General features: G+C 45.9%; 1 protein-coding gene across 5 annotated transcripts in view; it reads left to right on the forward strand.

The window, feature by feature from the left end:
* GALNT16 (polypeptide N-acetylgalactosaminyltransferase 16) overlaps positions 1–20,528 on the forward strand; it is a 67,821-nt gene extending 47,293 nt beyond the window's left edge. For 2 of the 5 annotated variants that reach the window (XM_080595404.1, XM_080595402.1), the window contains exons 9-16: positions 130–233; positions 4,814–4,940; positions 5,626–5,718; positions 6,732–6,815; positions 7,734–7,875; positions 9,269–9,385; positions 10,080–10,244; positions 16,896–20,528. In XM_080595404.1, coding sequence (XP_080451530.1) covers positions 130–233; positions 4,814–4,940; positions 5,626–5,718; positions 6,732–6,815; positions 7,734–7,875; positions 9,269–9,385; positions 10,080–10,244; positions 16,896–17,033 — 970 coding nt within the window. In that variant the 3' untranslated portion in view covers positions 17,034–20,528. The other 3 variants (XM_080595400.1, XM_080595401.1, XM_080595403.1) reach the window with 3 other exon arrangements.
* Positions 20,529–23,293: the final 2,765 nt, after the last annotated feature.

Genomic DNA, 23,293 nt, shown 5'->3' on the forward strand with positions numbered 1-23,293 from the left:
TTTGGATAGATAGGATTTGTTGGGTCTGAACAAATTGTCTCTTCTCTAAAATGTAGATGGTGATGATGGTGGTGTTGCATGCACTTGTACTTGTGATTATTTAGTGTGGGCTTGTGTTTTCTTTTCCAGAACCCCTGTCATAGCCGGAGGCATCTTTGTGATTGACAAGTCCTGGTTTAACCACCTGGGAAAATATGACACTCAAATGGACATATGGGGAGGAGAAAATTTTGGTAAGCTTAGGGTGTTTCAGGTGAATGATACTAACTAAGAACCACTCTGCAGTGTTCGTCACCTAGCTGAACTCTTCTTTCAAGGGACTGATCTGCATGTTGATGTAAGGCTACGGACATGGTCAGGTAATCCCCATGTTGGTCAGAATTGTATCTGTATCTTTGTGCAAAGTAAATGGAGGCTCTTTGAGGTCCGGACTATCACTGTCTTTCATGCAGATGCACTATACTATACTTATGTACTTCTATGGTACGAATAAGTAAAAAACAAAACAAAACAAAAGTCCTGATATTTAAATTGTTGCTTGCTTTTGGAGAATACTTCTCCAGTCCTCCTTCACATGACGGTCTGTGTCGACCCAACTCTGCAAGGGACAGTCACTCTGAGATTCTCTTCCTATAACTGTTCTTCCTTCCTAGAGAAGTCTGAGTTACTCTCCCAGCTTCATAGCTCTGCAGAATGTTTTTCCTAATAAAATAAGCCTCTTTGTAAGTGAAATTTGTGTATAAATACACTCAGAATGAAAACATTTAGAAGCAAACTAGAGCGTCATAAACATCTGAGGAATTCACAGGCCCAGGGTGAACTCTCTATTCAAGGGCAGTTACCTCAGGATGTGGTGCTGAAACCCATCTCCTTGCACCTAATGGCGGCACAGCTATTCCAGGGATCTCTCTTTCTCTGCCCCATGTGAAGGAATGCTACACTGTCACTGGGGATTAGTGACAAAAGGAAGAACGACATTGAAAAGACGTTCAGGGAGACCTCAAGTATTTGGGGCATTCATTTAGAAATGATGTAGGTGGAGCAGACGTGACAAAAGCTTTCCTCTGTTCTTCAGTCAAATTGACTTTTCTCTTGCTTACACTGGCAAAAAAACATATTCTGTTTCTACAGCTTCCATAAATATCACAGATTTGTAAATAAATCCCTTTAAAGAAGAATTTATATGGCATTTTCTAGCACCTGAAGGGCCAATTAGGAAGAACGAAATAGTAAGAAGAAACTTTTGTTTCTCTGAACACAGCTGGGAGAGGTGCCATTTTCTGAAATGCTGTCTGAAACCAAGAAATAATATTTTTGTCTAGTAACAAAATATCAAGGTACCAATTTTTAAAAACAAGATACTAATAATTCATGCTTATGCTCTCAGTTTGCTGAGGTCTTGCTTCAATATTGTGATATTCATGATATTAAAAAGAGTTGTTCAACTAGCAGTGCTAGTAATGTCTGCTAAGTGTTGTAGGCAAAAATAACAGGGAGCATTTACCTAGGGATGAGTATCTGTTTTCCTGTGTCCCTCTGACTCCTCTGCACAGACAACCCCAGCTCCTTGCTGTCACTAGCCCTGCTCCAGCTGCAGAGTCAGCTGCTTAGCCATCATGCCAGCCTCTCAGCTGCAACTGTGTAAAAGCTGTAAACCCCAAAGATAGTGAAAGAATATTTATTTAGGCTTTTCATTGTCTGCTGCTGCCTGCCAGGGAGCCTAGCATTGTTGTTTGGTGCGTATGCTAGTAGCTGGTGCTCAGCAGAGCTCTCTGCCATAAGTGGCAGTAAATTACCTGCACACCCACAGCCCTTCGTGCCTATACAGATGACAAAAACCTCCACAGAATTGCTTCATTCTCCTCCTTCAAACTGCTCTTGTACAGCCTGACAGTGGCTGGGCCAGGCTGTGTAGAATTGGGCTAGGTGTTCGGGGCTTGCCAGTTCTGCCTTGTGCAGTTCCTGTGTACATTTGTCTCCCATCACTTGTCTCTTACCCTGCACCTTGATTCTTCTCTTCAGAAGTCAAGGCTAAATGCACAATGCTCTGTGTAATGGGGCCCGTCCCTGAGATGCCTTGCCACAGCCCCAGTGTGATGATAGCAATGGGAAAATATTTTTAAAACAAGACAGACTACTTTTCTTCTCTAAAGCTAACGTTTGTTCAGCTCGTTGGCTTAATATGAGGCAATGATTCAAATCAGTGGCTTCTACATTCAGCCTGTTGCTGTTGCATAGCAGAAGGGTAGAAACCAACCTGTATTTGACAACAAGAAGTATTCATTTTCCTTCAAAAAGTATTTAGAGTGGTGAATTTATACCCTGAAAAAATGTTTTCCATACGTAATTGAAAATTAAATTCTGTGATCAAGGAAAATGTTGATAACGTTCTGAAACTTTTTACTGCGAGTTACAATTTTGAGTGGAAAGGAACTGGTTGGATAAGGTCACTATTTGTAGGAGGGGTGAGAGAGTAGCTCTGACTAATTTGGGTGGGTGAGAATGGCCACAAAGGCCATTTTTAGTGTTTCTTTTTTTTAACTTTTTTTCCACACGGAAACAGTAAGAGAATGTATTTTAAGAGCTGGACAAGCCCTGTGCACACAGCAGGTAAATAGGAGTGTTCTGGTAGTGATTACCAGCTGCCAGAGTATTCTTCCAGCTGGATGTAAGCTGGTTAAAATCTTTTTTTTTTCCACTGCATGGGGAAAAGCCACAGTGATTAAATCATTTAAAACATATATGGACTAGGCCAGGTTCTGGAAAGCATACAGCAAAAAATTCTCATATGCTTTTCATCAAAGGATGCATGAAAGTCCTTAATAAGTTACGCTTGATCTCCATTCTCTTTTCTGTGCCAAAAACCTGCATCCTTTCACCCCTTTTCTGAAGAATTCTGTCATCTGCAAACCTGGTCGTGCAAAGTCTGTCTGTGTGCCTAAGATACGAATACGGCATGAGGATACCTCTCTTGGGAAATAGACATTGCTTTAAGTTAAACCTACTAGATTGAGAATTTTGTTTTTGTTATAGGCCAGAGTGAATCAGAACCTCATTTCAGGAGAGCAAATGCCAGCTGGACACAACACCAGACAGAAATTTATGTCTTGCCCCCCCCCCCCCCCCCCCCTTTTTTTTTTATTGGAGCCCTTCCTCTATTTGAAGCTGGAACTCCCTGTTGAAAAGAGACTAAAAACAATAAGCTGTAGGAAAGGGTCAGGGAGAGACTAGAGTTAGTAAGAAATGCCACAAAATACAGTCCACTTATTTAGAAGCTGGATTAAATACTTCTCCCCCCTATTCACCCAACCAACCGAGTGAGAAACACACTACACAATTTAAACAACTTTTCCTAGGAGCTGGAGAGGAAAGCTGTGGAGAAAGATGAAGAGCAAAAGGGTGTTAGTGTGTGTACATGCTTTGAAACAGCCATTAGATGTGGATGCATCATTTCTTTTTTAATTTCTAAACATCAGAGCTCCATAATTCGGGCATTACTGGAGGGAGATCCCAAGTGAGTAATTTTTTTGAAGTAATCGGTCTACACAATCTGAAGCCCTTTTGTAAGGACTTGATCAGAAATCCCAACCAACTACCCAGCTAATTTTCCTTTTCCCTCTTACTTCTTCTCTTCTCACCGACACATGAAACACAAGCAGAAAACCCCTCCGGTGTGGCAGTGATTAAACTTGTGAGGACAGACCCATAAGCCTGAGCGAGGTCATCTCTCTTCTGTGATGCAAATAAGTGCCTGCACATCAAAGCTCCATGTTCTTCTAATCCTTTAAGAAAATGTTGAATTTAGCTTCAGGACCAGCTGAATTTCTTCAGGAAACAGGGTTCTCTCCATATATTTATAATCACGCTATTAGACTGATTTCTGCTCTCTGTAGCTCCCCCAGCAGGGGCAACAGGTGACAAACTGCAAACCAGTCGTCCTCTTTCTATTTTATTTTTTTGACATAGCCAAGCAGAACAAGAGCAATGAAGCACCTTAAGGTGTATAACATGTTGACACAGGATATACTGCCATTGCTGGAGGCTTGGGAGAGGCCAGAGGCAAAAGTAGAGGGGCTCCTTGGCTTGTGGTACTCAGTCTGCACAGTGAGTGTTCTGGGCCCCAGGTTAGGGAAATGTGTTTGCCTGTGTATGTACCAGTCTCCTCAGCTGTGCTATTATCACATTGCGTGATGTAGAGAGGACAACCGCAGATCATGTCCAAGCAGTGTTCAAGGTATTCTGCTTTCAGGTGGTAACTCAGGTGATGTAGCTGGAGGTATGGGGGAGAGGACTCGGCCCTAAGCATTGCCTTATTTTCTGTGCCCCCATATTGTTCTCTTCTTTCTCCTTTGTCTCCCAAGTCCCTTCTCTTCCTCACGTGATTTGCTTTACACAGTGAATTCTTTTTTTCCTTCCATCCACATGTTGGGTGGGAGAGTTAGAGAAGTCCAAAACAAGATGGGCGTGGGGGTGATCTCAGTCTGTTGCCGAATGCTGTCCTGAAGGCCTGAGAGCATCCACTAGGATCTGGTTAAATGGAAAGGTATCTAATTGAATTGCTCTGGGGACCAAAGAGAGGAACGGGACTGGAGAAAGTTAAGGGAGTCCCTGAGCCACAGGGGTTGCCTCCATTTTAATGAAGGGAGGAGAGTTTTTTCACTCTTACCATGGCATCACTTTTCCTGTTTTTGCTGTTGCTGGAAATACATCTAGAGCAGAGGGGCAAGGATTTCAGGCACATTGCTGAGGTTGCTCTTCTTGGAAATGCTGATGGCCTGGCTGCAGCTGTATAACTCTTGGGGATTTCTTCCAGAGCTCTCTTTCCGAGTGTGGATGTGTGGTGGCAGCTTGGAGATTGTTCCCTGCAGTCGAGTGGGACACGTGTTCAGGAAGCGCCATCCCTATGACTTCCCTGAGGGCAACGCGCTGACGTACATCAAGTAGGTGCTCAGGAGTTCGTGGTAATAGACAGATCACCTTGATGTTGAGCATGTCTAAATAAGTCTGAATTCTTTGTTGTTTTTCTGCCTGATGACAGAGAACAGCTTGTGGTTGAGCATCTGTTCTCAAGGGTAGGATGAGTCTATGCACAAAACCTGTTCCCTTCTCTGTTTGTGTTCCTGCAGCTTGTTTTTCCTCATTTTGCAGTGGAGGTGGGGAGCAGTGCCCCAGGGAGAGACTGTGACCATTTGTGGATACTGCCCTAAGACATGTGCTAGACATGAGGCTAGTCCTGCTTTCTGTGGGAGGGTTGGACTAGGTGATACCTAGAGATGCTTTCTGAGCTGAATTATTCCGTAATATTATTCTAACGTGGGGAAGGGGATCAGGGTGATGGTGACAGTCGGTCCAGTTACCTCTGCAGAATGAGCGTGTTTGAAAGAAATCATGCTGAATTCTGGCTGTTAATTTCTTTTTCTTCATTTTATCTTCTGAACTGTAACATCCGTGCAAGACTTTGTAGAGTTAATACATTCAGTCTAAATCTGACCATACTGCTCGCTTTGTTTCATGTTTGGTACTGTCCCCCACTCCCTCCTGGCAGGCTGGCAACCCTGTGCTTGCTCTCCTGGAGAGCAGGCTCTTCGGCAGCACTCAGCAAAGCGTCTCCTTGTCCCCATGCAGGAACACTAAGCGCACGGCGGAAGTGTGGATGGACGAATACAAGCAGTACTACTACGAAGCCCGGCCGTCAGCCATTGGCAAGTCATTTGGAAGGTAAGCTGCTCCACAACCTCAGGAGGAGAGCTCTGGTAAGCCGCTTGCTAGCAAGAAATAGTTACGGGATCTTCTCTGGGACTTAGTGTGGGAAACAGAAATAGAGGTGTTCTGAATGGCTGGCTTGCCAGGAGGGTTGGAACTCAAGTGTCTGGCTAACGAGGTTTGCTTCTAATTCACTTTATTTTTTCCCTCAGTAACCCTGCACAAATCATTTGTTAATGGAAGGCCAAAGGGATCTATAATGAAATTAAAATGCCAGACTTTTTAAGTGGATAAGAATATTTTCTAATACAGCATGCAGCTGCTCTGGAAATGTGAGTTATGCAGTTACTAGAGCTTGATCCAGAGCTCCTGTGCGGATGCAGAATTGAGGGCCAAGCACAGAGAGCTGGCACATGGGGAAGGTTGCTACCTGGTGCACTCCTCTTTGCTGATGAGTGAGTGTTTTGCCTGGTTTATAGGTCAGGAGAGAGCATGGCCAATAGTGAGATGTTATACTCCTCTTCTTTCCCAAAAGAACAAATATGTTTTTAAGGTCTGCAGCTCAGATTCAGCCTACAGCTGCTGCCATGTCCCCTTAGCTGTAGCACACACATATATATCTGAGCATAAACACTTTCTAGGCCTTTTCAGGATAGTTGTGCAAGTTTTGTGGTATGCTTCTACAAGAGTATCCTGAGGCTGAAAAAGCTTTCTTGGTCCTACAGTAGCCTTACTGTGCTCTATTATTTAACACTGTAGGATCTGGGCTCCGACACCTTTCTGAATTGAAGTGCAAGAATTGCTCTCCAAAGGCATTTTTTTCTTCCTTTTCTCTTTCCCCCCTCTTGCCTCTCCATTTTTATTCACCTCAGGTCACTGGTAGTGCTCTGAACCCAGCAACAACTAGGTGGGAGAACGAGTGAGGGGGGAAAATTCATATAGCCTCCCTCAAACCTCCTGGTTGCTCTCTGTTGCTCGCTTTCCTCCTGTTCACTGTCTTAAATACAACAACCTGCCTGTGTTTCCAGTGTTGCAGAACGAGTGGAGCAGCGCCGCAAGCTGAACTGTAAATCCTTCCAGTGGTATCTGGAGAACGTCTATCCTGAGCTCAAGTGAGTCAGTTCTCAGCTTGTAAAAATCTCTGATCGGGGAGGTGGGTCCCAATGAGAAGCTGAGCTGTGGCAGCAGCAAGGAATAAAACAGATTTATGCTTGGAAAAGGTTTTCCTCTGGTCTTCTTTGTGGTAAGAAACCTTCAGTGATTTCCTGGCTTGTACCATTACCACTCTGCGAAAGGTTTGTTGCTTCTGCCTCTGTTCTGCCCCATACAGCTGTTTCAGGCTTGGTCTCTGCCTGTTGGATGTTCTTCCTGGAGGTAGCTGAGCCAAGTAGAGCTGGGCTGCCTCAGTGCAGAGGTGCAAGTGGTTCAGAGAATACCCTGGTGAATGCCCAACCCAGCTTGTCTGTATCTTCTACTGCAGTGGGTCAGGCTGTGGTAGTGCTGTGGCACTGCTCTGCTGGGAGGTAGCACGGGCCACTCCAGAGCTGTGTTGTTAGCACTTGCTAGTCAACACACCTTCACATCCTAGTCAGCAAAGGCTGTAGCTAACATGCATTGAGACTAAAACATCTAGTTGTAGTCTGGCTTTGACAGATCTTTCTTGTATTGCTACCAAAGAGGCAGCGAATACTACCACTGGGGAGAAGAGTATGGAAAAGGTGGAGGCAGATACAGGATAGACAGCTGCGGATATGGCTTTTTACTGGCAATGATCTCTTTCAGAGGAGGCATCACACTGAACTGCTTTCCGAAGAGCCTTTTGAAACAAGGGTACTGGTCCTCTGACCAAGTTTTCCCTTGACTTTTGCCTGCTCCTGACATTTTCAGCATATAGTGTGATATCTTGCATTTTCTGTCAAATAAAGGGGGCTATGTCTCATACAGGGGCCAGTTATGCCCTTATAAATCTGTGAAAGTGCTTTGGACTTTTCTGTGTATGAAGTGCCTTACAATTGTTGTTTTGTTTCAAGGGTTCCTGAAAAGGAGTTGATTCCAGGGATAATCAGACAAGGAGGAAATTGCCTGGAGTCTTGGGCACAGGATACCACTGGGAATATGTTGGCTGGCATGGGAAACTGTAAAGGGACAGTGAACAATCCACCTGTCACTCAGGTAAGGTGGGCTTCAGCTTGGTGCTTTGCTCCTGCCTCTGCCCTTTTAATTACCAGTGGCCCTGGTGGGTTTGTACAGAGGTGAATGAAGGAAGAATTTGGCCCTGTTAATGGTATTAGCAGTAAGCAGGAAAAGAAGCTGTGTCCATCTCAGAGCTCCATTGGCTTAACAGATGCAACAGTCAGGCACGGAGTAGGAAGGATTTCATCGCTTGAAAGCAACAGGTAACACCTGAATGCTCAGAGGTGTGACTAGTCTGTGCAGTAAACTCATGACCAGCGTTTGAATCACGTGGCTGTCACCACTCAGGCCATCGCTTGGGTGTGCTCCAGCCCATGCGGCTATGACTTTTCCATGAGAACCAGTCCAGGAGTGTACCTGGCTAGTACCCAGGCATGTGGGGGAAGAGATTTCCTCAGGGTCAGGAATGTTCCTCGGTCCACCACTTCAGCTGTAGCTGCAGATGGATTGAATTGTGCTGTTTTACAGATGTGTTTCAGTATAATGCCCAAGTACGGTTTAAAGTAGCCAAGACCTCAGCTGCAGTAATTGGGTGCAGCTTCTCTAACTGCAGTGGAGCTGTGCTGGTTTATACCAGCTGAGGAGGATGTGCACTCAATCTCTTCTTTTGGTAGTCAAAGCAGCAGAGAAGCAGCTTGAGAAAGTTAAGGGTTGCAGCAGGATATTTTATGCCAGAAAATACATAATCACATCTGTTAACTCTTGGAAACCAGTTTTCAGACAGCATTCGACATGCCATTAAATCTGACTCATTGCTCCTTGTCATTACCATTTAAAGTCTCTGAAACTTACTGTGTTTTGTGTTTCTTCCTTGGGGAAAGTGTAATAATAATAGTTGATTGGGTCAATAGTTGAATGGGTCAGGCATCCGTCTAGTGAGAGGAAGGAAAAATGAAGTAGTTTGTGCTTTATGTGTGCTGGTGAAATTTATTAACCCATAGATATGGTTGCATGTGTTTTGCTTCATTTGACAGTCTGTAGTCCTGGTTACCTGTTACAGAACATGTTTGTTACATAAAATATGCAGAAGCAGTTGCACATCTTGTAAATCAGGGGGTTGGTGGCCTCCCTGCTTTGTAGGCCAGACTCTGTAAAGCTGCAGAGCATGGAGTTGCAAGGGATCCAAGGTTAATCAGGCAGCTCAGAAGGTCGGGGAGTCAGCTGCAGCTTTTGAAATAGTCATGATGCACCAAGTCTGAGCATAAACTTCTGATCAAGTGAAGGCTGCTTCCATAGTTTTCCCAGGGAGTCGTTGATAAATGTTGAAGAAAATATTCAGGTTTTTGAAATGTATGCTGGTAAAAACTTTCTCCCTCATCTTGTCAACATTATGATCATAACAGAACCTTTCTTTTTCTTTCTTATGCCAAAGGAGTGGGTATTCAGTGACCCTCTAATTAGACAGCAGGACAAGTGTCTTTCCATTACCTCCTTCTCTACTGGCTCTCAAATCGCACTGGAAGCCTGCAATCAAAAAGATGGCAGACAGGTAACTGAGCACCTTTATTAATCCCTTTGTTGTCACATACAGGTGTTCGTATATCAGTGCAGCTTATGGGAGTGAACACAGTACTATCAAAGTGTGTAAAAGTCCCTTCCACCTCTACATCTCCCTCTCTGATGTGTTTCATAAGCACAGATGTATGAGATTGCCTATGACCAGAGAGAGAGGGTGAGGTTCTATGCTCTGCCTAGGCCCTTGGCACTGTAGTTAGCTCCAGCCCAGTCACACCACCATCTCACTCCATGGAAACATTGATGTTCAGCAAGGTTGGTTCACGGATGAAGAACAGCATCAGAGAGGAGTAGGTAAGCAGCAAATACTTTGAGATACCTGAGAGAAGGGCAATGTATGCTGTCATTTGTTTGCTTATTTCATAGAACAGTTCGGTTAGAAGGGACCATCAAAGATCTAGTCCAACTGTCTGACCACTTCAGGGCTAACTAAAAGTTAAAACATATTATTGAGGGCTTTATCCGAATGCCTCTTGAACACTGATAGGCATGGGGCACCAACCACCTTGCTAGGAAGCCTATTCCAGTGATTGACCACCCTCACAGTAAAAGCATTTTTCCTAATTTAGAAGTGAGAACTGTGTTCTTTGTGCTGTCTTTGGACACGTTAACAGGCCTTTAAAACTGAGCGTGCGCAACTCATTTGAGAAATACTGACTGGCATAAAGCACCATATGTTCTGTCCAAGCTACTCCCTGAGGAGAAATACACAGCAGCAGTATTGGCTTTGCAATGCTCTCGACAAAATGCAGCTCTGTGACTGTCATGCAGTTTCCAAGACGTATGTCCCTGATCTGTCAGGACGCCGAAGTCATTTTGCTTTACAATACAAGGTGAGAGATAGTGTCTGAGATGGCCACAGTGCTTTTGCAGATACATGATGTGTTTTGTTTTTTTTTATCAGAACTGGTCAAAACACAACATTTGACAACACAGCAGTGGCAGACAGGGAATGCACAGGACTTATTTCATCTCTAGTTCCTGTGCTTCCCTCTACACCAAGAGAGAACCATTTTTCTGTCATCTAGGGCTATGCTGGCTCTGTTGTGTTTTCCTTTCATCTATTGTTTTGGTAGCTCAAAGACAGGAGATGGCTCAGCTTGCTACCAGTCCTGAGCATCATCCTTTTTTGTCAGTACTTTTTAATGCCATATGAATTTCTGAATTAGGTTCTTCCTGAAAGAAAGCACTGAATTCCAGTCTTGCCCATGTGTTGAATGCCTGTGTAGACTTTCCTCTGGAGGTTTGGTTAATGCAGAAATGTCTTGAAGAGTTGTCACCATGAATACATTGGGAAAACTCTTAGTTCAGCTTAGCATTGCAAAGATATCCCAGGTGGGCTGTGCTCGCCTGCTCCTTTTTCTTGTTGGTAATCACTCAGCCTCTTGCTGTGTAATTAGGTCACTTAACTTCCCCTTAGGTGCCTTGCAGCATTTTCCTCCCTGGCAGCAGAGAGGACTCTAGCAGCTGCCAAAATCAGCTCTTTCCCCACCTCCTGTGTCATGGAAGGACAAGGGTCCCCTGGAGGGGGTGGAGTACAGGCCCTATTAGCCAGAAGAGAGATTAATCCACACTAACACATGCAGGTTCATTCTGCTGCTGGAGTTGGATTTATCGAGCCTTGATGTGTTGATTATATACAGGCTCATTATAAAGACATGCATGTACACTTAAGGATGTGAGCTGTTGTTTTCCATTACCTTATGTGAACAAACTGCGCTTAAATCAAGGACTTGAGCTAACAGATGATTTGGCCAACTGACTGTAAGCAGGGATTTTGCTTAAGCACTTCAAAAAACTAGAGACTGATTTGAATCTCAGCTGCCATTCCAAACCCCCTTGTGGTGGTGGGGATGAAGTAGCAGAACTGCATTTGAATTTTTAATCTAATTTGGGCTGAAACGCTCTGAAATTTTGGGGTTGCTTTTTAAGTCCCAAACTCCCATTTCAGATTTCTGCTTAGAAAGCCAGTTCCACATGCAATGCTCAAGTTTGTTGTGTTCTTGGGGAATGTTGTTATGGTATATTCCTTCCATAAACACATTGCGTTTTAATTAGTTAGAAGTCAGTCGTCTTTGCAAACTGGCCCATTCTCTTTCCTCTGCCTCCCTTCTAGAAGGACCACATGCATCTAATGCAATGTGTTGTCTGCTCACTTCGGGAACCGACTCTTTCTTTGCCAAATCCTATCTGAAGTGAGAAGTGAAGTTAACAGCTTGCAGGGGCTCATCTGGGTTAGCAAGGCAGGGTTCTGGCAACAAAGAGACAAGCAAGAGACGGAGTCTTGTTCTTCCTGAGCAGGCAGTTTGCAAAACCCCCTGTCTAGGATGTCACCCAAGCCCAGCTCCCAGTACTTACAAAGGTGAATTTCAAGGTGACAACCACTGCTGTGGAAACTTTGACATATTGCCTCAGTTTGCCCTACAGGATGCCTCTCTCCCCATGGGTGCGAGGTGTTGGGAGGGATAGCTGCCTTTTCAAACTACACGTGGGCGTAGCCACTCCTCAGTTCAAGCAGGCTTCTCAGAGAGCCAAAGGGGCCGAGCAGGAATGGAGGAAGGGAATTGAACTACCTCAGAGAAGTGGAAGTGGCAAGCAAGAGATAAAGAGGGCAAGCCTGGCAATGTGCAACGCATGCATTATTCTAGGAGGAGATGGTGGCATGATGAAAGTCTGGGTCTGACCATCTCTAATGTCATTGTCATCAGAGGTCTGTGGTGGAAGGCATTTGGACTTTCCTGGATCTACACTTCGTGTCTGTGGCTGAGTGACTCAAAAGCCAAGATTTCTGACAAAAGATAAGACAGGTGATGGGTTCATTGTTTGGTGTCACCAGAGCAGATTGGTTGGATCTTTACAATGTACCATGTTGCTCCTAAAGCTGCTTTCTGCTTTCAAACATACTGAGTCTGTGCTCACGCTACACAGCTGTTGTGGGTTAAGCCTGTCCACAGGGAAGAGAATTTTGTTGTTGTTTTTGAGTGCTAACAACAATCTCATGTCCATCTGACGTGTATGTAATACTCTAGCAGAGGCTTTAAAGTATTATGAACAGTGTATGTAGGGTATTACCTCAAAATAACTCTAGAACCTTGCAAGCAGGATACTAGACAATGCTCCACATGTAGATGATTTTTGACTCTGTCAGACTTCTCCCTTGGACTGAAAGAAAGCAGGAACAAAACCTATTTGGCACCATGATCCTTGTTGATCATTCAACAGCAACAGCCAGCACTGCTAGCACAAGACCAGCCAAGAGCTATTGTGCATAATCAGAACTAGATTTCAAAGCAGATGGATGTCATCCATAATGTTATTTGGAGAATAGCATTTTACTTGAATGCACAATAAATTATTGCCTTTAGCTTTTGTTTTGGCTCTGACTGATGGTGGGAGTGGCATTTTAATTTGTATTATAGTGAGGGCAAATAGGAGGCAAAGTGAGAGTCAGACACTAAAACAAGAGAATAAAAATGAGAAACATTGGCACAGTATCTCCCAAAAGAACAAGAAGCATGCTGAGAAACCGTATTAAATGGACATATTTCATTAAAATGTGCTGAAGGAACATGACCCCAGCCTGAAAATGAGGACATCAAGCTTTCTTGGGAGACAAACAGTATTTGAAGTCCTATGTTATGTGCCTTTGGACATGATTGGGAATTTTTCCCACCTGACTTCTCAGTGTCTCACATCACTTGCAATGCAGACAAATGCAACTTTGTACAGACTTTCAGAAAAGAGGACTGAAGACCTGTCTGTTCTGGAAGCACCCGACTCAGCATCTTCCTGATAGTAAGCAGGTAAAATGCTCCTTGCAATATGCCAGAGCTTGAAAGCAATTTTCAGGAGACAAGAGTCTCTCTCAGTTCTGATTCTTTGTTCTACTAATTTAAAACTAAAATTTAAAATTTAAGAGTTCAAAGGGAGACAGTACTTGCCGGATGCTGACGTGAGCTTTTCTATCACACTGTCTCTGCTCATATGTTTAAAAATGAGTGTTTGTCATCTTCAGCACCAGCTTTGGGTTGCCCATGGCTCTGCAAATACATTCAATTACAACTTGCAGCATCCTTGTCTATTCCAGTTATCAGTTCTCCATACATCTCTGTCTGAGGCGTCTCAGCCCTAACCAACAACATCTGCTCTTCCCAGCTGTGTTTCCTAATCTTGGCCAACTCCGCTACATTTCCAGGGTTACAAGGCTATTGTCAGGAATTTGAAATAAACCCTGGACTGATTGGATTGCTGTGGGTTAAAAGAAGACTTTTGATTATCCTGAGAAATTACAGTACTGTAAACACTTTCAGCTCTTACATATATCGGGCAGTTTCTCACTGACTGGTTAGACGAGAACTAGCTGTTTCAGACTTTTCTCTTAGTAATTTCACATGGAGTGCTTCTATCCCACCACCTCAAGGTACTTTACGATGATAGATAATAAAGATAGAGAGAGAGCTTTACTAAAAAGTGGGGAAAATTTTGATTGATATTTGGGGAAGACGTTCAAGCAGAGTGGGACAGTATTTCAAAGAAAATATTGCTTCTTTTTTCCATCCCCACTTCAAACCTGCTGTGACCAGTAAACTGTATTAGCTCCATTTGTACAAGGTAGGGAGACTAAGGAAGATATTCAAGTCAAAATTTTTCACATCGTGGCAATGCTTAAATTTTCCAGAATCTACCCTTGGTCCAAGTACAGGCTAGTCAAACTGTCTGTGAGTAAGAAAGAAGACTCCCTGTAAAGTTTGGCTGTATGCAGGAATTATCTGCTCTGTTAGTACTTTTTTTTTAATTCTTCTAAAGATGGCAATCACTGCTGCAATTTAAAAGTTAGCTGCCCAGGTTCCCCCTGTGGTCTTTGGAGGAAGCCGGGCCCTCCCAAAAAGTATTTGTACTTTGGACTCCTCCATTAACATGTCACTAGGGGACTAGTTTAGGCTAAGATGCCCAGCTCTGAGGTGGCTGAAGGTGGGAGCATCTTATCTTCTATTTCCACCCATTCCTACTGCCCTTCCTCCTTAAGGTCTGAGATATGGTTTGTCCTTGCAGGGTTAGCTATTGGGCTGTCCCTGGCTATTCTGTGGTCTGGCAGTCAGGCAGTGGGGTCTTGTGAAAGGTTCGGGTGAAGTCAGAGGAGCTCATCAGGTATGTCGTGGAGGACAGCAAAACACGGTTTCTGACCAGAATGAGTAGAATCCATCGTTTTGAAAATAGCACTTATGTGAAATGAGGGAGCCCTACCTTAGCTTTGGCTGTCAGTATGCTTTATAATAGCTCCGTGCATGCATAACCAGCCAACCAGCTAACTCTGTCACTTTCTCAGTATTCCTCCCAGTTCTCCCATCCTTCCTATACTGTCTGTTGAATGGAGGAACACAGAGTGACTCTGACTCTGGGCCTTCCGGTGGTGCCATTCACTGAGATTGATTTGGTGTAGTTCATTAGCAGCAGAAAATGTGCTCTGGTGAGTGTTTGCTGGTGTCTTGCTGTGTCTGTTGCTGTAGACTCTTCCTGCAGACGGCACAGCGTGTGCCTGCTCAGCATGGAGATCGCAGCAGCAGGTCTCTGATCTGGAGGAATAACATGCGAGAGCCTCCCGGTAGTGCCAGGTTTCTCCTGAGCAGCTGGAAGAAAGAAGAAAAAAAGTGTCTCTTGGTAAAACGACAGAGGCAGGGACAAGGGTGGAGGGCAAGGAAGAGTTTCCCACATTGAAGCTGGGAGTCAGAGAAGGGCAAGAGGCTCTTCACAGAGGTATCTGCGACCTTGGGAAACAGTGGAGGGGGGGACATTGCTCAGAGATCACACCAGATAGACGCAGTGTGCTGCCTTATGGTATTAACTTCTTCCTCAGCTCTTTGCAGGGAACCTTCTGCCAGATGAGAGCCAGATGGCTCCAGAACCCATGTAGACACTGGGATGCAGCAGCTGGTGAGGGTATTGCAGGCTCCTCTGTGTGCACAGACTGTGTTGGATCTTCCTCTGCATCATCACTACATTCCTCTTCCTGCTTGCCTGTTAAAACCAGCTTCTTCCTGCTGTTACCAACAGTTTGCCTCTGGCAGTGTCCCATCAGTCAGGGTTAGCAGCCATAGCACAGTGATTCTCCCCCTGGAGTAACGTCTTGAAGGAATATGTGATAGAGAAGTGACATTACTCCAGGCTTTGCAATTGCCCAGCCCTCCAAGAAGCATAACCAGCACACAGATTTGGAGGAGAGCTGCCAGCGGTATGTGGACATAACTGATTGTCTTAGAACACACAGCATGTGGCAGTCTAAGCTGTTTGCTGCGTTACTTAACCAAGAATTAAAATATTGGTAGGTTTTGACATTGCCTGGATATCACAGGATTTTTTTACTCCAGTTTGCATGCATTTCTGCAACAGACTTGAGGTCCATCAGTGCTGCCAAGCTGTTTCTTCTTCCTCATCAGTCACATGGGTTAGCCAAAACGTCCTCCTCATATCCCTAAGCTGCTGACCGACTGAGTCATCTGTGACTGAGTGGGAAAAAACCCAGGAGCCTGGAGCACTCAGTCCAATCACCTGCTGATCCCAGCAGTGCCCCGCTGGAGGGAAATGGCACAGCCCTACCTGGGAGATCCCAAGTTCACAGACTCATTTCTCTTTTTTTTCCCTGGGCTATCAGCCCAGCAGGGATGGAAGGTACTGCCTTTTCCCAGCAGAATTTGCAATTCAAGTTTAGGAGCTACGTTTTCATACCTGAAAAGCAGCACAAACAAATAGGGCCTTCAGGAAAACTGGGTTGCATGTGGGGTCTTGTGCATATGCTTTGGTGGGAGCACACCCAGAGGACATCACTGCAGAAAGCAGAGTGATGTGTGCTGAGCAGCTGTCAAATGTACACTTACAGACTGAAATGTTGGTAGGGCAGATGAGATTACGAAGAACCAGCTGAGGAGGATGCAGAGATATGAAGAGCTTTCACTGTAGTGCTGATAAAAGTCTTGACTTGATGAGAGGAGAGATGAGGACATGAAAGAGAGAGATACAATCTAGTCAAAAGAGCAAGAAGTGTGATTTTTGTGTTCTGTGAATGGTATGCTTTCTGTGCTGGGAGAACTTTTTGAGGATTGGAAAGAAACTGTTAGAAGGGTTTCAGGTTTTGAAAGGTATCTGGGTGCTTAGAGATACAGAGCAAATGTGATTTCCTACATTCCGACAGAACGGTAGGGAAATTCTGGATATAATATGCTTTTGAAAATCCTGCTAGTTGATGATTTTGTGTTGCTTGCCTTCTGGATACTTCTGAATATCTAACCCTATAAACCAGCTAAACTCAAATTCCAGATATCATTACCACAGGAAGCCAGTGCTTTGGAGAAGCTGCCAATACCCAGATTTTCCACTTTCCCCAGTTGTTGAGGTTTACAATAGGTTTATGCTCAGCCTTTCTCCTCCTGTTTGAAGGCATGGTTACGCAGTGAAATGACAGTAACAGCGTGTTTCTTCTCTCCTCACAGAAGTGGAAGATGAAAGGCAGTTTCATTCAACACTTTGTCAGTGGTCTCTGTCTGGAAAACCAGGCTGGGAGAGTGGTGACCAACCCTTGCCAAGCAGATGTACCTGGCCAACAGTGGGAGCTGCTACAAGCAACATGATGGTAGCACAGAGATCTCCTCGTTTCTTTGTGCATGAGACTTTGGGAACAGAGAGGGATGGGAGGAATGGCTTTGTATGTCTGACCCTAAATGTTTTCATTGTGTCCATCAGCAAGCCACCATTTCAGCTGAACGCTTGGTGTTTTTGAGCTTTCCAGAGAAGAAGCTGCGGGTGAGAGAAGGATGAGGAGTTGTTGAAATCGGCCTGTCTGTTGTCTTAAGTTCTCCTCTGTAGCTGATGTCCATGCACAGCAGCACCCAGAGAGGGGAGAGCACCTAGCCTAATACTCGAAATGGTCAGAACTGCCTTGCAGCTCTCCCCCTCTCCATTCCTTCCTCTGCATCCAGAGTCTGTGACCTTCAGTCCAACACTTTGGACAATGCTTGTACAAACGTTGGTAGCTCTTTGTCTTCCCTGGCTTTTCACTTTAACATCATGCATCATTTATGCATGTGTGTGCTGGTGTGTCGCAGCGAGGACTGGCCAGAAGAGGAGCCATCGAGATGAGTGGAGGGGCTGGGGAGGAATGAGCAGGCCCTGGGGGCAGGTTTGTAACCTCGTTGTGGTAGACCCACATCTTCCTCTGCCTTACAGCCAAATGGGCTGAGGTTGGGAAGTAGGGCACCATGCTGATGGGATCTGGGAAAGGGGCCTGTCTGTTTTAGCAGTGTAACCTGGGATTTTTTCAGGAACTATTCCCTGCTGAATTCCTGCTTCCAGTTTTCTACAGGTGGAAGGCCAGCACCGTCTCCACGAGTAATCCAGTCTGCAGGCAGCCCAGCTGCACCTGGGTTCAGGGTACGGTGCTCCTGTGGAGCTGCCCTTGATGGTCAGAAAACGGGTGCTGGTGCTCGGGGATTCCTGACAAGCCAGGGCCATTACCCGGCTGCTCTCTCTGGTGCTATCAGATGCTGCCCACTGCACCCCGTATCGAAGGCAACGTGTAGCCCCTGTGAACATGTCCCAGTGTGACAGGCCGCCCAACCCCTCTGTCCAGTCGATCTTTCCCCTCTCTCTGAAAGAGGAGGTGAAAAGGCCTGGGGCTGCTCTACTTGCGAGGCCCAGTTCTCCTCCCACGGTCACCTGGTGGGGGTTGGCTGGTGGAGCTGGAACTGCTCTGAACAGATACTGCCACAGTATAGGTCTGCCTGGGAGCTCTCCTCTGCATGCTGGAAATACTGAGGACAGATGGTGTTTCTAGCTGATGTCCCCTTCTTGCTCCCAGTTACCAGTCAGCTGTGTCTGAGTTTGTGTTTTCAGACATGCCAGGGGAAGCCTACCAATTGAAACAAACAAACAGAAGTCTCCACAACATTACCTTGGAGCACGGTTTTGTAAACTGACCCTCCTCTCCAAGAGCCTGGCAGGGGAACCATATGGTGGGGCCACCTTCAGGAGGCATTTGCTCGTCTGGGTCGTTCCTAATTTGGTATAAAAGAAACAGAGGAGGATCATTTGGGTTCTGAACAATGGCAGCTTTTGATCATGTTTGTAACCCTTTTTAATTCTTTCTTCTACCTTGGTATTACTCCGATTTGTTGACAAAAGAACAGTTACTGTTCTTCATATATATGTTTGCATGTGCTCGGAAGTGCTTGTGTGAGAACTGGAGGATTTTTTTTCCTGTTCTCAGTTTTTCTTTTATTTAAAAAATTAAATATCAGTGAGGTGGCAGGAGCTCTTTTCCTGTTTCCCCCTATATTTGACATCAGCTCACCATCTTGACAGATGGTGATGAATGACCTTGCCTGCACAGTGAAGACTCAGGAGGCAGTTCCCTCTGGCCCGAAGCATGCTGCATGGTATAGCTGCACTTCTGTGTGGGAACAGAGGTACTGACTCTGCAGAGACTTCTCTTTTTCTGTAGAGGTACTTTGAGCCTGAACCACTGAGGCCACAACTCAGAGAAACAGGAAAGAGCTGAAAAGGAAAGAAAATAGCCTAGGAAAGGAAAGAGAACAGGGCAGATGGACCCATCCTGGGGAGAGACGCCATCCCACTGACAACTGCATTTTTAAACAAGAATATGTAGGAGGTGCTACTTACAGAAAAGCATTATTAGGCAGTAGGAGACATGAATGGTCAACTTCTCAGACACCTGACTTGAAAAAGTTAATGCAAAGACAATGAAAGGCCATTGAGCAGGTACTGTATGTAAGCTCTGTATACAATGAAGTGTTAAGGGATTATTTATTTTCATCAAAATGTACCTAAGTGAACCATCCGAGCTTCCCCCATTTCACTTTCCAGCATCTTACGGGTTGCAGCTAACAGCATCTTCGCTCCTCCACCAGGTACTGCTTCCTTCCTTCTTGCTCCCGCTGTGTGTGTGCAGCTTTCTTGCAGTTCCTTCTTCATAACCCCACTGGGACTAGGACCCCGCTCCTCTACAAACAATCCTCCTGACTGCTGCAGACCACAGGAACTCTGCTTGTATAGCCTCCAAGCTCTGGGCCAGCCCTGGTTCAAAGGGTTCTTGTCAGCATGCTGGCTACTGCCCTGGACTTTGTGCCTGGCTCCAATGTTTGAGGTTCCTGATGGGTCCCAGAGCAGTGGTACCTGGACTAGCTGTGCTGATTTGTGCCTCTCTTACCACTGGTCACCGCCTGGCAGAGTGTGAACTAGCAGCCATTTGGGGCTGTGAGCAGGTGAAGACAGAGCACTCTTCTTCAAGTGCTCTGGCCTGGGGGAGAAAAGGGAAAGGGTGGGCAGATGCTAGATGTCAGTAACTTAAATTGCCCCTGGAGTTAGGGGCTACCAAAACCCTAAGTATACCTGGTTTTGGACATGTTATCCTGAGGTCCCCTGCCAGCTGCTGTACTCCCCTGTCAGCCAAAGCACAGCTCACAGGGCCTCCCCCCACATCACCTTCTGGAAGTTACTGGACTTTTGCAATTGCTGAAAAGCAGATGCATCACAAAAGGCCGCTTTTAAGCGTGGGGAAAGTAATCTTCTCAGAATAAATGAAGGCTTGGCCAAACTGGCGTGCTTTCTATTTCCCTTGCACGGAAGGGAGGAGGAGGGATGTCATCTATGTTTTCTTTCCGCAAGGTCCAGCGGTGCCGTGCTTTGGAACAGGACTCCAGTGGGGTTTTTGAAAGAAAACTGACTGAGCCCTCAAATTTGGTTGATTTGTTTCTTCAACAGTCAGAATAAGCAGCTGCTCACCCTTGTTTTCCTGTTTACTTTAAACAGACCTCTAGACTGTGAAGACGAAACATTTGCATTGGTAATACCCTTTAAGAAAGCTGTTACTGTTTCAGATCATCCAGTGTAATTTCATGTGCTATGAACCAATGGGGGTTTATTTAAGAGGAACTGAAACTACTGTTGTACAAAAATCAATTTCAAAAGGTTTATTTTCCCCACTCAGTTGTGATTTGCACTTTGCCAGATGTAATTTATGTGGAACCCAGATTTGTTTTCCCTTTTCTTGAAGAAAGCATGTGCCAGAATCTCTCTAATGCCTGGAATAAAATCCACTTTGAAACAAGTGTTTCAGCCTGTTCTTGTTCCCCTTTGCTTCCCATTGGAAAAGAGCCTCCCTCCTCTTGTGCCTGGTCCCTGCCTCTGTTTCTCCCTGGGTTTGTGTCCCCCCACTTCTTTGCGTGGGTTCCTGGGTTGTTTCTAGAGGGGCACTGCAGGAGCTGGCACAGAGATTTCCAGGTTACAGTGGTGTATCAGTTGAAAATGACTGAAGAAACCCTCCTCAGCTGGCTGAGCGGGAAAGTATCCTTCCTGGCAGAAGCTAAGAGCAGTTATAGGCTGGCTTTTACGTGCTGAAAGAAATAGCCTGGTTGGGTGGGGGGTGTTAGTTCTTCCCTTAACTCCATCCTGAATCTTCCCTTCAGGCTATCGGCCTGCCTGTTCCTTACTCGACTTCCCAAAGGCCTTTCTTCTGCCTCTAGCTTGAGGGCAGGGCAGCATCACCACCCACCGCTGTTTGCTAGCAGGCGTGTTGCTGAGCCTCAAGTATTGTGACTCCAAGCAGGCTGGTAAACTTCCCTAATCTCACCTGAAAAAATCATCCACATAGCATCAACAAAAAGCCTAGCCAGCAATGTGGGCTTGGAGGCTTTGGGTTTAAAATCAGGGTTTAAGTGCCTGCTAATTCACCCCGAGAGGCTTTTGCAAACCAGGATCGGCTGGGGCTGCCCCTACAGCCGTCAGCCCTGCTGGAGCCTCTGCCTAGGGAAGGAGGGGGAGGCTGTGCTGGAGGTCGGTGGGGTGGGGGGAGAACACCACTTACCCACCCTGTCTACATTCGAGTGCTGTGGCAACTTGATAAAAAAAAATGGGTTTTTCTTTCTTAGTACTGCTTCTGTAGCAGGACATCAGCAGAGCTGTGACCCTGGATTCCTGCTGGGTATGTCCCAAGTGATGACCGCTGTCCTGCTCTAGAAACCGGGGTGTTAATAACGGGAAAAGGTCCAGGAAAACTAAACACTGACCTTTTAAAGAGCCAAATAAGGGGAGGGATGAAAGGGGGATGGGTGCCTCTCTGAGGAGAGGAGGAGTGGGCATGCAGTGCTCTAGCACATAAGTGAGGTGGAGAAGGGTTTGGAGCAGAAACAGTCGCATCGAAGGGCCTGTAGAACCAGGCGTGAGGAAAAATACAGGGCAGTCATTTCTTTGTAGGAGGTTAAAAATGTGGAAGAACCACATCCACAGTGATCACACAGTTGCGTCAAATTCAGCAAATGCTTTGTCTCAAAAGGTAAATCCAAGTGTTTTTGTTTACTTTTTATTTTTTTAAACTACCCAAATAGATCATTTTAGCACACACAAAGCAGAATATAGTCTTAGAAACAGAGATGTTCTCCAAGCTGGCTTCAGTAGGAATGTGAAGGGCTAGATCTCCTGTTTCAACAGCCTGTTAAAAGGGGCGTTCTCGATACGGAGACCTTACACGAGTGTCTCTTCGTTTCCAAACCGCCTGCTGACGAGCTGCAAGATGTGCTGAGGTGGATGGCTGTCTCCCAGCCCCTCTCGTTGGACCTCTCCTGCACTGTAGAAGTGCTCACTGATTACAGAAGTGCCTGGAAACCTGCCGGCTGCTCCTCCCTCAGGCCTGACACACTTTGTGCATCCTCTCTCTTATGGTCTTGTACTTCCAACACAGCCCAAGAGTTCCTGTATCCCTTCCTCTTAGGGCTGGGGTTTCACTCCTTTGTTGGGACTTTTAAGCATTTTAATCAGAAGGGAAGAGGCCCTGGGGAACGGCAAGTGCTGAAATCAGCTGTTCAGATCTACCTGGAACAAAACGTGTTTTCCATGTGCCTGTTCTGCTGCTGTGGCAGCAAGAAACCAGCGCTGTGCCTCCCTGTCGCAACAAAAGGGTGTTTGCAGAGTGCTGGGAGTTTGGCTGGGCTTTCCCAGCCTGTGCATGGACAGGAGGGATCGCCCTTCACCAGCCTCCCAGCTTCAGTGCCAGCTAACGGGGCTGTCATCCACGTTCCTCGTGCTTCATCTCTGTAAGGCGTTCTGCAAACATCTGTGGCACCGTCAGGAGCTGCACGAGGAGTGTTCCTGTGCTGCAGTGTGTTGCAGAGGTGCCACTGGGCAACAGGAGGCTGGTACAGCAGGGAAGTGAACGGGCGCTTGCTTTCCTGACTGATCTGCATCTGTTTGACCACAGCTGCTTACGTCTCACCAGTGACTGAGCAGTGATTAAAGCCAGGGCAGAACAATGTAGTGCTGGGAATGGCTCTGGGAAGTGTTTGGCCCTGCCTGTCTTTGAGTCAGGGACATCCCATCGGAATGGAAACAGCGGCTTCTGCTTGACATCTTGGTGAAACTCCTGCTTACCAAATCCCTGTCATTAAAACGAATCCGGCTTCATCTGCGTTCTGCATGGTGCAAGAAGATAAACGAGAGGAAAGATAACAAAATAATCCACTTGGGACAAAATTGTGTTTTAATATGATTTTGGTGGGAACCAGCTGCTCTGGCTCCATTTCCATGGAAACCAGCACAGCGAGGCCGCTTGCCGCTGCCTGTGCCAGGGCTGTGCCCGGCAGCAGTAGCCGTCACGGTGCTCTGGGTGATGAGCTGACCGCTGCCTGGGGGTGCTCAGATCCGTGAGCGTGAGCTGAACAAAGTGGGGGCACTGACCCCAAACGCTGCCCGTGGGCCCCTCCGCCCCACGGCTCTCCATCAGCTTTCTTTTCCCAAGGCCTCTTCTCTCTGAATTTTGTAGTTAGAGCCCAGGCCTGCCTTGCCTCTTCCCTGTCTCTGTCTCAGACTGTTGGCAGGATCC

Source organism: Anser brachyrhynchus (assembly GCF_964034855.1).
Source record: "Anser brachyrhynchus genome assembly, chromosome: 5".
NCBI lineage: Eukaryota > Metazoa > Chordata > Aves > Anseriformes > Anatidae > Anser > Anser brachyrhynchus.